Raw genomic sequence first — 15,201 nt, forward strand, 5'->3', positions numbered from 1 at the left:
GCCCCGCAAACCTCTGCATGCTACTGTAGATGTCATGTGAACAGCTGTCTCAAGCTCCTGCTTCTTGGACTTTCCTGTAATGATAGACTGTAGCCTGGAATTTCATGCCAGACAAACACCTTTCTCCCCTCAAAGAAAACAAAAATAATAAACAATAACAATAAATAAAATGTAGGTGTGTACAAGAACAAAAAAATGTACAAATTAGACATGTGAGAGATTTACTCTTTTCTAGTAAGTAAGTTTAGCTGGTATATGCCTGTTTCTTTTCATCCCTGCCTTCCTGTCCCTTTATTTTTTTGGTCTTTTTGAGGCAGGGTCTCCTTGTAGCCCCAGCTGTCCTGCAACTCACTATGTAGACCAGGCTGGCCTCGAACTCACAGAGATCTACCTACCTCTGCCTCCCAAGTGCTGGGATTAAAGGCATGCACCACCAAGCCTGGCCCAGTCCCTTTCTTAAGAAATGAATGTTCAGGGGCTGGAGAGATGGTTCAGCAGTTAAGAACACTGGTTCTTCTTGCAGAAGACCCGGGTTCGAATCCCGGCACCCACCTGGTAGCTAACAACTGTCTGTAACTCCAGTTCCAGGGGATCTGACAGCCTCTTCTGTCCTTCATGGGCATTGCACAACATGGGTGCACTTACCCACATGCAGACAATGCACACATACATATAAAATGAAAAATAATGAAACATATTTTTGTTTTGTTTTTGGTCTTTTTGAGACAGGGTCTCCCTGTAGCCCCAGCTGTCCTGAAACTTACTATGTAGACCAGGCTGGCCTTGAACTCACAGAGCTCTACCCTCCTCTGCCTCCCGAGTGCTGGGATTAAAGGCGTACGCCACCACACCCAGCCTTATTGTTCATTTTTTATGTGTATGACTGCTGTGCCTCCATGTATGTATGTATACTCCTGACATGCAATTAGACCAGGCTGGCCTTGAAGTCACAGAGATCCACCTGCCTCTGCCTCCCGAGTGCTGGGATTAAAGGCATGCACCACCATGCCTGGCTTGGTTTTTTTCTTCAATTAACTAATTTTATTTTATTTGTACTTTATGTGTATGAGTGTATTGCCTGCATGTGTGTAAGTGCACCCTTGGTGTGCAATGCCCATGGGGGTCAGAAGGCTTCAGATTCCCCTGGAACTGGAGTTAAGGAAAGTTGTTAGCTGTCCTGTGGGTGCTGAGAATCAAACCTGGGTCCTCTGCAAGAGCAGCCAATGCTCTTAACCACAGAGCCAGCTCTCCAGCTCCAGTCCATTTGTTTTCATGTTGACATCCATTCATTCATTCCAAGAGCAAAAGATAGCACATGACAGTGACTTTGAGTGTGTCTAAGCTGAGCTCAGATTCCAGTCTATCTTGCTTGCTGGCTGTGATCCATTCTTCAATTTCCTTACCTGTGAAAAGGGCATAATTACGAAACTTGTACACAGGATTATTTATGAAAACAAGATGGAATAATCAGGTGCAGCAGAATCAGTAGGTGCTCAGTAATGTTAGGGTTCCAATAGCAGCCCCCTCCCCCTCCCCAACAGGGACCTACAAACTCTGCTGAGAAGCAGCCTGCCTTTCCTCTGACCTCCAAAGATAAGCAGAGTTCCTCTTAAGAGGAAAAGAAGACACTTCCACACCCTAATCCTACCTGCTTCCCCCTCCGTGATTCCACACCCTAATCCTACCTGCTTCCTCCTCCCTGATTCCACACCCTAATCCTACCTGCTTCCCCCTCCCTGATTCCACACCCTAATCCTACCTGCTTCCCCCTCCCTGATTCCACACCCTAATCCTACCTGCTTCCCCCTCCCTGATTCCACACCCTAATCCTACCTGCTTCCCCCTCCCTGATTCCACACCCTAATCCTACCTGCTTCCCCCTCCCTGATTCCACACCCTAATCCTACCTGCTTCCCCCTCCCTGATTCCACACCCTAATCCTACCTGCTCTGAGGATTCCATCTGAGCCTCCGTGCCTCATCCATCCGCTCGTGCCTCCTCCATCTGCGCCGCTCGCTCCCGCCCATTCTCTACCTATCAAGTAATGTTATTTACATATTAGCAAAGGAAACAAGCTTTGAAGAGGAACAATGCATTCATCTGAGTCCTCAATGGCCTCTGAGAGACCTAGCGTCCAGAGACCCTCTTCCAATGCAGAATGCTCGGAGCCGAGATTCAGTCTCAACTCCGTTTCAAACCACGCCCCCCCCTTTTTTTTTTTGGTCTTTTTGAGACAGGGTCTCCGTGTAGCCCCAACTGGTCTGGAACTCACTTTGTAGACCAGGCTGTCCTTGAACTCACAGAGATCCTCCTCTCTGCCTCCGGAGTGCTAGGATTAAAGGCGTGCACCACCACGCCGGGTCCCATGTCAACTCTTAACCTGGAGGCTGAACCTAAAGGGAGGGCAGGCCTGTCTCAGTTGTCGGCCGTTTGGCTGCTGCCCAGGTGCACCAATCTATGATCTCCGGGGGTGGGGGGGTGGTCAGGGCGGCAGAGGCGCGTGGACTACAGTTCCCAGGGTTTCCGCGAGGCGCCGAGAGCGCAGGCGCGGTTGCAGAGCCGGACATATATAGTCCCGATGCGGGCCGCTGTTCGTCCTTTCGCCCGGCTCCAGCGCGAGAGTTAGTGGCTGTGTGGTACTCGGTGTGTGTCTCTCCGCCCGACCCCGGCCGGCCCTGGCCCGCTGCTTCTTCCAAGGCTACGGGATGCGGAGCGTAGCACGGAGTACCTCGGCCTACCCTCCTCGGTGGCGGAGGCCCTGCCGGCCCAGGACTGCCTCATGCGCAGTGAGATTTCCGAGCCTGCGGGGCCGCGCCCTTAACCGGTGAGTGGAGCGGGCGGTTGGGGAGCGTGAATTAGATGGATGGGGAGCTGGTAACTAACCACTTGGGACTGCAGGGATTACGTGCTCGGGTTGAAATCGTTTTGCTTTGAGGAATGACTCCCATCTGAACACGCCTGTGACAGTTGTCTGCTGAGTGACCTTCAGCAAGTAGATTTCCTCGACCCCAGTTTTCTGGAGGTTACCCTGGTGAATGCTAAGACTTTTTGGCGGTATATGCTAGGTGGTCCGTATCCCAGCCACAATCCCCAGGCCTTTAAAAAATTTACTGTTTTATTTTTTTTTTCTAAGACAGGCTCGCCCTGTAGCCTCAGGAACTTGCTACGTAGACGAGGCTGACCTCGATCTCAAGGATCTGCCTCCCGAGTGCTGGAATTGAAGGTTTGCGCCACCATTCCCGGTTTATTTTTTGAGAGCCCAGCACTTAGCTCACTGCTGTAGCCTGGACTTGGATGGCCGGGTCAGGAGGACCCTAGGGAGTTTGAGACCAGCCTTAGCTACATAGTAAGATCTTGGGTCCCAGCGTTGTCACTTTCTGACATAAGCTTGCCCTGATAAAGCAAGTTAATTGATCTGAACCTCCTTTTGTGTGTGATGCTAGGGGATGTGCCTTGGTATTCTACAACTGAGCTATCAGTCTGGCCTGAACCCTTTTTAAAAAACTGGTTCTGAAGATCTTGCTAAACAGGCTCTCTACCACAGCCACACCCCAATCATGAGCTGCTTAGTTCTTAAAATGGTTCTGGGGCTGGAGAGATGGCTCAGCAGTTAAGAGCACTGGTAACTCTTGCAGTGGACCTATCTTCCATTTCTGACATCTGCAGGCATTGCACAGTGTACTTACATGCAGGCAATACACATAAAATAATTTAAAATGGTTCTCTGAATATTAAGATGAAGGAGACACAAAAGAGGCATTAGCCAGGAATGGTGGTGCAAGTTTGTAGGCTCAGCATCACAGGAGGAAGCAGGAAGGTCATCAACTTAAGACTTCTGGGCTATATATCAAGACCTTGTCTCAAAATAACATTTTTAGGAGGCATGCCGGGCATAGTTGTACACACCTTTAATCCCAGCAGAGGTAGGTGGATCTCTGAGGTCAAAGCCAGTTTGGCATACATAGCAAGTTTCAGACCAGTCAGGGTTACATACTGTAAAGGCCACTATGACTTGTGGTTTGCTTTTTAGGTTGGTCTCAGGCAGAGACAATATAGCTTAGGGTTTGTGATTCAGGTGGCTTGTGGGTTTGAGGTCTCTGACCCTCACTGCCTCGGCCCTTATCGAAGCTGCAGCTGCTTCCACATAGCAGCTGTGGTCAAAAGGAGGCCCAGATGAACTTTTTCCTTGACGGTCGCAGTTCTGTTTGCTGTAACTGATCTGCAACATTTGGGGAAAAGACAGTTCCATCTTGTTTCTTGGGGATAGCCAAAAATGCCATAAATGTGTTATCAAATGGGGCTTCTGGAAGCATCTTGCTGAGCTCAAGAATTAAGCAGCTTGGAGGGGCAGTTGCATATTTGTTGGACAAATATTTGTCCATATTTGTCTCCTGAGGACAACTGGTACACTGCAATGCTTTAGACTATTGTCCTGTAAACTACGGCCGTCAGCGCTGAGCAAAGGTGAATGGAACTCATTCTGGATAATTGTATTTGTCTTAGCTGTGCCAGATGAAGAATCCCTGAAGATGCATGAGGAATCCAGGAGACGGTGACATCATGCAGCAAAAGAACAGGTAAGTATGAAGACTGACTTGGGACTTCCTTGTAAGACAGCATGTTTCCAAGGGCTGTGGCTGCTTGTGGCCATGGGATCTCCAACTGCATGCCAGAGCAATGTGGAGAGACTTTGACAGCTCAGGTCAGCACAGTACCTGCAGCTGCCACTCGCCTTTCCTATAGACATCAGGACTGGGGCTGGAAGCCTTCCACTCTAGTCATATGTATGTGTCCTCTCAGCTTTCACACAAAGCTTTTCCTTCTGCAGGTTGCCCCCCACCCTGAGTTTCTCTTAGAAGAGTCTGAGACCAGCCTGTACATTACACTAAGGTACATTGATGTATAGGGCAGGACCCTCCTGTTCCCTTTCCCATTGGATCTCAACACTGGTCTTTGTGGTCGTAAAGGAGGGAGGGCGTGCTGAAGCTGGCCTCACAGGCTTGTAGACTGGTTATAAGCATGTGGGCCAGATTCAAACAGGGCTGCGTTTATTTTTGGAAATGGGATGATCTAACCAGGCATGATGGTGCACACCTTTAATCCCAGTACAGGCCAGCTGGGGCTACAGGGAGACCCTGTCTCAAAACTACCAAAAAGGAATGGGATACTCTTAAGAATTAGAGGGAGATGAATGGAGAGCTCTGGGTAGTTGGTTGTAGCACTTGCTTGTCTTTTGTGCTTTTAGAGCTATGTAACCAGTAAAGGCGCACCATCCTTGACTACTCACCACCAGTTGGGTAAGTTAATGACAGTATAGACCTGTCCTGAAGTACAGTAGAATTGCATTCATAGGTTCTGCTGGTCCCGGATGAAACATAATCTGAGTGGACATCTATGGATGAGAAATGCGGATATGGGACTGAGACCAGCTTTTAGGAAAAGGCTTAGTTAGGTGGGGCTTGTTGTGGACAGATCTCACAAGTGGTCTTATACTTCTTTTTCAGAAAAAGGTCATAAGGAGCAGACAAGGACAGCTTGGCTAATGTATGGTGCCTGTGCCTGTGGGTGGATTAATAAAGACTTCTTTTGAAAGTGTCTTCTCAAATTGTTGGCTTTCTTTAATTCTTAAAAAACTTTTTTAGCTGGCTGTGGTGGCGCACCCCTTTAATCCTAGCACTTGGGAGGCAGAGGTAGATGGATGTTTGTGAGTTCAAGGCCAGCCTGGTCTACATAGCGAGTTCCAGGACAGCTGGGGCTATAGGGAGACCCTGTCTCAAAAAGACAAAAATTTTTGTATGGATGTATTGCCTGCATGTGTGTAAGTGCACCTGTGTCACGCAATGCCATGCAATGAGGAAGACAGAGGGCATCGGATCCCTTCAGCTGAAGCTATAGGTGGTTATTAATCACCATGTGGTTTATGGGTTTCAAACCTGTCTTCTGCAAGAGCAGCCAGTGATCTTAACCACTGATCTTTCCACCTCCCAGTTAATCTTTTTCAAAGATCTTTGATTGGATATATGGTATTGGGGGGGGGTTGCCCTATGAGGATATAAGAGGGTGTCCAGGCTCCCAGAGCTGGAGTTATAGGCAGGAAGTGCTCTTAACTGCTGAGCCATCTCCAGCCTCTTTTGGGCTATTTGATAACTCAAAATGGACCCCAATCTGAAGCTTCATAGAAGTTTCCTTTGGGGTCTACCTTCCATTCTACCAATTCATTGGAGACAAATGGTACTACTGAAAATACTGTAGGCTAGCAGGGCACATGCACTTAACCCCATCTCAGACCCTATCTCTGATGGCCAGGCCTGGTAGCACACACCTTTAATCCCAACAGAGGGTCTCTGTTGTGAGTTCAAGGCCAGCCTGATCTATAGGGAGACCCTTCCATTTATACTCAAGGTAGCTAATTACAGGTTGGGGGTTAGCTTGGCTTGGGTCCTAGATAGAATGAGTGTTAACTTGTGAGTCCTTTTTTCTAGAGTCATGTGATATAAGGAAATAACTGAGTTTGTTAGTTGTTGGTCTTTCCCACATCAGTTTACCACCAATGAAGGGAATATTGAAGAAGTCATTTATTAATCTCAGGAAATAGTACTTTATTAAAATGCTACAAATTATTCCCAAAAGATAAAAGCTTCACAATATTTTTAAAAACTTGTCCTGATACAGTCCACTTTTGTCCAGGCTACAACACAGCAGGGATCTCTGAAGACACTGTGTCCAGCGGCTGCCAGTGACAGTCCATCAGTGCGTCATACAGTTCCTCACTCTGCTCCATGAACTCTTTGTTGGCCTCAGTCACATCCAGCTGTGGTGTTGGGTCTGGGGAAATAGCAAGGGCAAGGCCAAAGCTTTGCCAAATGAATCTAGCATTGGAGGGATTCACTTCCCTACCCAGACTGACTTAGAGAACTACATCTCTGTCAAAGGGGCTTCCTCAGGAACGTTTATCATTATCTGATGGAAGAACCAGACAGACATGCAGGAGCTGACAGACCTAGTCCTGTTTTTGTTCATAATTGGCAAGGCAAGGTGGGGCACCCCTGTAATCTCATTCCTGGAAGGTGACGGCAGAAGATCATGAGTTCTAAGCCAGCCTGAGCTATGTAACTAAGACTGTCTCAAACCATGGCAAACTTGTGTTATGTTGAGACCAGGTCTAACTATGTTGCCCAGATGAACTTCAAACTCACTCTGTCTCAGCTTCTTGAGTGGGATTACAGGGGTGCCCCACCATCCTGGACGATGAATGGCATATGCGCTCAGTATAATCTTCAATGTAGAATTTTTTTTTTTTTGATGTGAGCCTTGAACTCACAGTAATCATCCTGTTTCAGCCTTCCAACATTTTAAAACTCAATCTTTGTGTGTGTGTGTGTGGGGGGGCGCCTTAAACTCAGTCTTTTTACGGGGGAGGGGGTGCTTTTTGAGACAGGGTCTCCCTGTAGCTCCAGCTGGCCTGGAACTCAACAGAGGTCCACCTGCCTCTGCCTCTCAAATGCTGGGATTAAAGGCATGCACCACCATACTCAGTCCTTTTGTACCTTAAGAAAACTTCTGGCAGGGTGTAGTAGTACATGCCTGTAATCCCAGTACTTGGGAGACCAGAGGATCAAGAGTTCAAGGTCATCCATGGCTACATAGTGATGAAAGCAAGCCTGGGATACATAAGACCTTGTCTTGAAACAATGACTATTAAGCTGAGTGTGGTGGCGCATAAGGCGGGTGGATCTCTGTGAGTTCCAGGCCAGCTGGGGCTACAGGAAGACCCGGTCTCAAAAATAACAACAAAAAACAGTGACTACTATAGGATTAGGGTGATATCTAGAGTATTTCAGGTCTCTGCCCTCAAATTTTAGATCGTATTTTTTCCTTTGAGAACTTTTTTTCTGGAACAGGCTCCTAGGCAGGCTAGTCTGGAACTTATGGCAATCCTAACATCAGCTTCCCAAGGGCTGTCATTACAGATATGTACAACCATGCCTGGCTGAATCTTACTACTTTAAATTTAAAAAACCATGCAGTTTAAGACGTGTAGGCTAGGGGACTGCAGCTCAGTGGTACAGCATTTGACTAGCATAATGTGAGGCCCTGAATTCTATCCCCAGCACTAAAAATAAGCTGAAAAATAGAAAAATTTAAGATAAAATTAATTCTACTGGTAAGCAAATAGCAGTAAACTGATACTGTTAGAGACCCACATCTCTAGGCTTCCTGGGATCTACACTCACTTTGGGGTAATACTGCACCTTGAAATGAGCATGCTCACTCCCAACAGAATGCACGTTCCTCCAGAGCACAATTTTCCTTGCATTGTTCAGCATCTAAATGAAGCAAAAAGGCCAGCCATAGCTGTCGCATGGTAACGGCTGACAGAGGCATGAATGAAGGGACTCTTACCTTCCAGTGCATCATCCCCGACTTCTTCATATGTCTGTCAAGAGATGAGAGGAGTGAGTGAGGAGCCTGACCAGATCCTGGCTGAGTCTGACAAGCAGAACGAGTCATTCTAGTCTTCCCCACATTTTTCAAGCCCAAGCCCATTATCAGTTCCATTGAGAATGATGGTCTCTAGAGGGGAAACGAGTCTAGAGTTGCCAAACTGCTTACCTGCATGGTGCTCTGCGTGTAGCCATACTGGGGGTAACTGTAGCTGTAGCTGCCTGTGTTCTGGTCATAGCCCCACTGGGCATAGTAGTTCTGGTACTGCTGGTAATACTGGTTGTAGCTGTAACTGTACATCTGACTATATTCCATGGTCTTTACACGACTCCTTACATGAAGAAAGAAAAATAAATGTAAGCAGACGTCTCCACCATTTCTTCTAAATGCTCTAGGAAGATTAACTCCTTTAATCGTCACAACTGCCCTACACACAAGTATTCCATTATTCCTGCCAGACAGATGGGACAATGGAACAGAGTTTAGGTGACTGACTGGTCCACAGTCTTAAAGCAAACCTAGGCAGCCTGTCTGCAGAATCCATGCTTTGAAGCTAGAAGCTTTTACTGGTCAGGTTGTCTCTTGTCAAACCTTGCCAGGACCCATTCTTTTCTCCCTTCTCAAGATCTTGGAAGGCTGTTTTCTCTGCCAGCTGCAAAAGCTCAGGAAAACACAGCATAAAAATCTGTACTTAGGATGATTTGGAAAGCATTTCAAACCACAGGCTGTGTAATCACTTTCCCCACAGAAAAGACATTCCTACTGTCACTGTAGTGATGTTATTTGTGGTAGGCCTGAAACTCGGAGCCAAACATGCTAAGCAGATCTATTGCAGTTACACCCCCAGTCACAACTATGAATTATTTGATGAGTTTCTTGGAATTTATGCCACTTTTGCTTTTGTAGTGCTGGGGATCCAGCCCAGGGCTGCCTTGTGCACTCAGCAAACGCCCTACCACTAAGTCATTCCCAGCCCTGTGCCATTTTCCAATTAGAAGCACCTATTTTAAGTCTCTTGCAGCCATACAACAGAGGTGTTATTTATCATTACCATTAGATAAATGAGAAAGCTGAATTTCTAAATGCTCAGGGCTGGAGAAATGGCTCAGCAGGTAAAAGTGCTTGCTGTGTACACAGGTCTGACAACCTAAGTTTGATCCCCTGAACCCACATAAAGGTGAGGAAAACCAGCACAAAGCAATGGCTGACCACATGCGTACTGTAGCATGTGCATATCTGCATTCTCATACACAAAAAACACAACAAAGCGAAACTGAAGTCTTAAAAAGTAAATAAATGAATAAATACAAAGTTTGGTGATTTGTTCAAGGTCATGCCAAGGACCAGAGCCAGACCGAACTAATCCTACACTATTCTATACACCTGTCCTGATGAACACACATCTTACTAGTCTACACCCTACATTCACCAATCGTGGCTGAGGCCCAGGGCTGGAGAGAAGCTTTTTTCTCAGTAAGAATGACCAAAGACAGAATGCCAAGTCCACAAAGGACCCAGTACTTTCAAAGACATAAAAACCATCTAAGTAGCAGCTTCTGAAACTGGCTTGGGTCAGACCAATAATCTGAATGCCAGGCATCCAGGGAAGACAACTGAAGCTCAAGTTCATGGCAACAAACGCTCAGTGTCCCCATGACACAAACACATGCAGAAGCTGGAGGCTGACCCCACCATGCAGCTGGCTACTTTATAAGGAGAATCACAATGATCCTGAGAACACGCTTCTGTCCTCATGACCAGTACATTCAACTTCTACAGTCAAGACAGGAAGCGAAGCTGTAAGAAACAGTCGAGAACAGCATACATGCAAATTCCTGTTCCAGGAACTGCTCCACACTTGAATGCACTTTTCCTAAGTTCCCTGCTTGATAAGCAGGACTCTGCCAGTGTGGTTAAACAGACTCAAGTCTGACTGCCCCAGACTTTGCCTGAAGCATCCACTTCCACCAGAATGGTTCAATGAGAGCCTTCTTGCCTAGCACTGAATTGGGCACACCATATAGTCACCTCTTTTATGATTCCATGGATGTCCCCCAGTCTGCTGACATGTTTGGTAACTGAGGTACATCTCCCTGGCCTAAGTCTGGAGTTGTCACCTTTGGGCACCTATGCATGTTTCATTCTAATTCTCCACATACAGATGTTACAGTGAAATTCTCCAGGGCACGCTGGTCATCTTCAGTCCCAGAGCTTAAGGGCACCTGCGCAGGGGCAGGAACTGGTTACTGCCAGCAGTGTGCAGTATGGGATAGACAAAACAGATTACAACAATACAAACAGAGGGACCTCTGTTTCTCTTGTTTCCATACACTGCCAAAATCTAGGCTAGAACCTGTATAGTTGCAAGGATGCAGTGATTATCAAATAGCAGTATACAAGAAACAGCCAAAATTATCAACAACAGAAGAATTGCTGGATAGAGCACACATGAAATATCCTGCAGTAGTTAAAAAAAAATGACTGACAGGGCACACTTCAGCACAATGTGCTTAGCATCTGTGACATCCAATACCTGGCACCCCCACTCCCACCGAAAACCCAAAGAAAATCACATACAAAATGACTGTGCAACTGTACAAAAAAGAGTACTTCCTATGCAACTTTTTAGAAAATAAATTCTACCATATAAGAACTTGGAAGGGAACTGAGAAACTATGATCACTTTAATTTTCAGGCTTTTTGGGGGACATAATTTTGCAATGTACTATAAGCTGGCCTGAAACTCAGATCCTCCTTGCCTCAGTCTTGCTGGAATTGTACTGGAACTACAGGTGTGTGACACCACTCCTGACACTACAGACAATTTAGAATAATGAAAGTATGCCTTTCTTTTAAATATTTTATTTTTGTGTATGTGTGTTTCTATGGGTAGTTATGTGCATGTGTGCGCAGGTGCCCATGGTGATTAGAAGGAGTTGTCAGATTCCCTGGAGCTGGGTTACACCTTTAATCCCAGCACTGAGGAGGCAGAGGCATCTCTGTGAGATGGAGGCCAGCCTGGTCTAAATAGGAAGATCCAGACCAGCTGGGCTACAAGGAGATCCTGTCTCAAAACAAACATCCCCCCTGCAAATTTTTTACTTTATGTGTATGAGGGGTTTTGCCTGCATGTATATGTAGGAGTATCACGTGAGTGAAAAGGGTGTCAGATCCTCTGGTACTGGAGTTAGGGACCATTGTTAGATGCCATGTGGGTATGTGGGTGCTAGAACAGAACCTGGGTCCTCTGCAAGAGCAGCCAGTGCCACCTCTCCAGCCCCATACTTCCTTTTATATATATATACAGACACACATACATACATATAAGTTATACACATATATAAGTTATACATATATACATAAAATTTTACTTTTTCTTTGATGGGTATACTGGTGCACTTGGGATGCAGAGGCAGGTGAGATCTCTATGAGTTTGATACATTTATCACATAGCCGAGTGTGCTGATGCACACAGATCATTTCAGCAGCTTGGAGGGTTCAAGGGCCAGGCTGGGCTATAGAGCAAGACCCTATCTCAAAAAACAAAACAACCCAAATAGAATTTACAACAAATCATATTTTGGGAGTGAAATCAGGCTGAACTCCAGTTTGTTATATACAGTTAAATCACAAAGAACATTCAAATCTTTGGTACTTCCAGCATGATCATTTGGAAGGTCTATCCTAGAATTCAGCTATACCTGTCCTTTTTTTTTTTTTTGAGACAGGGTCTCCCTGTAGCCCCAGCTGTCCTGGAACTCACTATGTAGACCAGGCTGGCCTTGAACTCACAGAGATCCGCCTGCCTCTGCCTCCTGAGTGCTGGGACTACAGGCATGCGCCACCATACCTGGCTGCCTTTTCTTTCTTTAAAATTATTTTTTATTTATTTATTTATTTGTCTTTTTGAGACAGGGTCTCGCTATAGCCCCAGGTGACCTGGAAATTACTCCGTAGACCAGGCTGGCCTTGAACTCACAGAGATCTGCCTGCCTCTGCCTCCTGAGTGCTGGGATTAAAGGTGTGCACCACCATGTCCAGCCTTAATTCTTTTTATGTCTATGAGTGTACTGCCTGCATGTATTTAAGTGTACCCATGTTGTGCAATACCCATGGAGGTCAGAAGAGTGCACTGGATTCCCCCAGAGACTGAGTTACAGACAGCATGTAGGTGGTGGGAATTGAACCCCAGTCTGGAAGAATAGCCAGGGCTCTTTTTCTTTCTTTTAAGACATGATCTCATTATGTAGCTAGTCCTGGGTGGTCTAGAACTCACTTATAGACCAAGTGGTTCTGGAACTCACAGAGATCCATCTGCTTTTGTCTCCTGGGCACTGGGATTAAAGATCCCAGGCCTGGCTACTCCTGCACTATGGGTAGAGAGTATCTCAGCCCTGGTACTCCTGACCTTGGTGGGGCAATGTCCCCTAGCAGGTAAAATCACCATTTGAGAACCACTTTCTTGGCTAAAGGATAAAAGATGCCATTCAGGGAAAAAAAGTCATGTATCTGTGCAAGACACCTACTTAGAACAGAAGAAGGGTCTTTACTACCTAGCATGACAAGCATAGCCTTGAAACACATAATATTCTAGAAGGTGTTTGGAATTCTCAGCCATTCATTCCCATTGCAAAGGACACTAACAGGAGCTTTGCAGGTTTCAGTATAAATAAGGCTAAAACTGAAGGCAATTTCCCATTTGCCTAATTCTAATTAATTCTTTGGATAATTTCCCAACAGCAGCTGCTGGGCAAAAAAGCAAGGACTTTAGGTACACAGAGCCAAGCAGCTTTCCATGGCTGCTACCAGCAATGTCTGACCGCATCTGCCTCCTCCAGGTACAGCTTTCTCCCCAACTATAAGCTTCCAAGGGAAGGTGTGCTATTTCATCTCCCACATCCAGCTGGCAAGAGCAAACAGCATGTAGGAACTTCAACTCTGCCTCCTGCAGCCTTGCATCCAACACGTGAACATCCTGACTCAGCAGACAGCTAAGGAGGGTCCCAGGTGGGGTCGGTCCAGCGCCCTCCACCCTCCTCTCTGCAGGACTCACGCTTTAGGGATGGCCACACTCAGCCGTATGGGTTTAGACCCCAGTCCTACGGCTCCCTGGCACTCCGTCAGGGCTCGCTTCTGTTCCAATTCATCTGTGAATTTCACAAAACCATAACCCCTGCAGGGAAACAAAACCCCAACACACTATTTAGACCACAAGTGTGATGACGTCTAAGAATGGACGCATGGAAAAGAGGGAAGGGAAAAGGGCTAGAAGGGAGAGTTCATCAACTATGGACAGGACGGCAGAACCACCAGCGGAAGCGTCCAGGTACAGTCAGGACGCAAGCACACGACACTCCTGACATTATGGAATTCCCTTTCTCAGTATGCCATTTTCCTTGACGCCTTCACCCACAGAGCTCCTTCCCTCCCAATCTAGGGCAAAGCAGCAAATTATCATGGCCATCATGTACCCACAGTTACATAGCTTCCCCACTAATATTTTCAGATTTTTTTGTGTATCCTTGTACCTGCTAGGCATGTTAAGAAGTGGTTACAGGTAGACCTGGCTGTTTTCGGAGGTCAAACTCTAGACAGAGACTAAGCTGATACTTAACAGTTGGTGAGCACATGCTCGGTACTGTGTTCAACGTTCTCTCATCACTGTCCATGATACATGAAGGCAGTATCACACAATACTGAAGCAGCCTAAGTTCAGAGAGGTTTGGTGACCTGCCTAAAGCCATAGATAACAGATGTAAGCTCCAAATCCATATGTCAAACTCCCAAAGCCTGAGCTTATGGCTTCTATGCTGATCAAGAATGAGCCTTCAGCAGTTAAGAGAGAGTAATGCTCTTGCAGAGGACCCAAGTTTGGTTCCCAGCACACATAGGGGGAGCTCAGAGCCACCTGGAACTCCAGCTCTAGGGGGATCCAATGCTGTTGTCTTGCCTCTGGGGGCCCTGCATTCACATGCACAGAACTCCACACAAACACACAAAGACGTAATTAAAAATAGGGCCAGGTGTGGTGGGGCACGCCTTTAATCCCAGCACTTGGGAGGCAGAGGCCAGTGGATCTTTGTGAGTTCGAGGCCTGCCTGATCTACATAGTGAGTTCCAGGACAGCTGGGGCTACAGGGAGACCTTGTCTCAAAAAGACAAAAAATAAATAAATAAAAATGGGGGGCTGGAGAGATGGCTCAGTGGTTAAGAGCATTGGCTATTCTTGCAGAAGACCTGGGTTCGAATCCCAGCACCCACATGGCAGCTGACAACAACTGTAACTCCAGTTCCAGGGGATCCAATGGCCCCTTCTGTCCTCTGCAGGCATTGCATGACATAGGTGTACTTACATACAAGCAGACAAAACACGCATGCACATAAAGTTAACAAATAAAAATAGCAGCTGATTAATGTAACTCCAGAAGACCCAATGCCCTCTCCTGGCCTCCACAGGGCACATAGTACACATACATACATGTGGGCAAAACACTTTATACATATAAATACTTTTTTTTTTGAGACAGGGTCTCCCTATAGCCCCAGCTGGCCTGGAGCTCACTATGTAGATCAGGCAGGCCTCAAACTCACAGAGATTCTCCTGCCTCTCCCTCCTGAGTGCTGGGATTAAAGGCATGTGCCACCATACCCAGCTATAAATAAATTTTTTAAAAACTAAGAAAAAAAAAATGGTGGCGCACGCAAGCCTTTGATCCCAGCACTCGGGAGGCAGAGGCAGGCGGATCTCTGTGAGTT

The 15,201-nt window shown here is 46.5% G+C and overlaps 1 protein-coding gene, 1 long non-coding RNA gene and 4 other non-coding genes across 9 annotated transcripts in view; 5 read left to right on the forward strand and 1 right to left on the reverse strand.

Moving 5' to 3' along the window:
* The first annotated feature begins 2,582 nt into the window (after positions 1-2,582).
* On the forward strand, positions 2,583-5,605 carry LOC103745916. The gene is made up of 5 exons (XR_607771.3): positions 2,583-2,824; positions 4,504-4,577; positions 4,829-4,890; positions 5,246-5,297; positions 5,505-5,605. It is a non-coding gene; the product is annotated as an uncharacterized LOC103745916 (long non-coding RNA).
* Positions 4,112-4,245, forward strand: LOC115072882. Its single transcript, XR_003851881.1, has one exon. It is a non-coding gene; the product is annotated as a small nucleolar RNA SNORA16B/SNORA16A family (small nucleolar RNA).
* LOC115072883 lies at positions 4,615-4,745 on the forward strand. The gene has a single exon (XR_003851882.1). It is a non-coding gene; the product is annotated as a small nucleolar RNA SNORA44 (small nucleolar RNA).
* Positions 4,913-5,042, forward strand: LOC115072877. The gene has a single exon (XR_003851876.1). It is a non-coding gene; the product is annotated as a small nucleolar RNA SNORA61 (small nucleolar RNA).
* LOC115072879 lies at positions 5,358-5,431 on the forward strand. The gene has a single exon (XR_003851878.1). It is a non-coding gene; the product is annotated as a small nucleolar RNA SNORD99 (small nucleolar RNA).
* Positions 5,606-6,581: 976 nt separating the features above from the next.
* The window catches only part of Trnau1ap (tRNA selenocysteine 1 associated protein 1), a 17,015-nt gene continuing 8,395 nt past the window's right edge, over positions 6,582-15,201 (reverse strand). Inside the window, exons 6-10 of one of the 4 annotated variants that reach the window (XM_029570858.1) lie at positions 13,499-13,618; positions 8,614-8,776; positions 8,404-8,437; positions 8,253-8,327; positions 6,691-6,825 (exon numbers count right to left, since the gene is read on the reverse strand). In XM_029570858.1, the coding sequence (XP_029426718.1) occupies positions 8,269-8,327; positions 8,404-8,437; positions 8,614-8,776; positions 13,499-13,618 (376 nt within the window). In that variant the 3' untranslated portion in view covers positions 6,691-6,825; positions 8,253-8,268. Of the gene's footprint in view, positions 6,826-8,252; positions 8,328-8,403; positions 8,438-8,613; positions 8,777-13,498; positions 13,619-15,201 lie in introns of all 4 variants that reach the window. The other 3 variants (XM_008847947.3, XM_017801907.2, XM_017801908.2) reach the window with 3 other exon arrangements.

The sequence above is a fragment of the Nannospalax galili genome, unplaced genomic scaffold (genome assembly GCF_000622305.1).
Source record: "Nannospalax galili isolate Female #2095 unplaced genomic scaffold, S.galili_v1.0 scaffold23, whole genome shotgun sequence".
Taxonomy (NCBI): Eukaryota; Metazoa; Chordata; class Mammalia; order Rodentia; family Spalacidae; genus Nannospalax; species Nannospalax galili.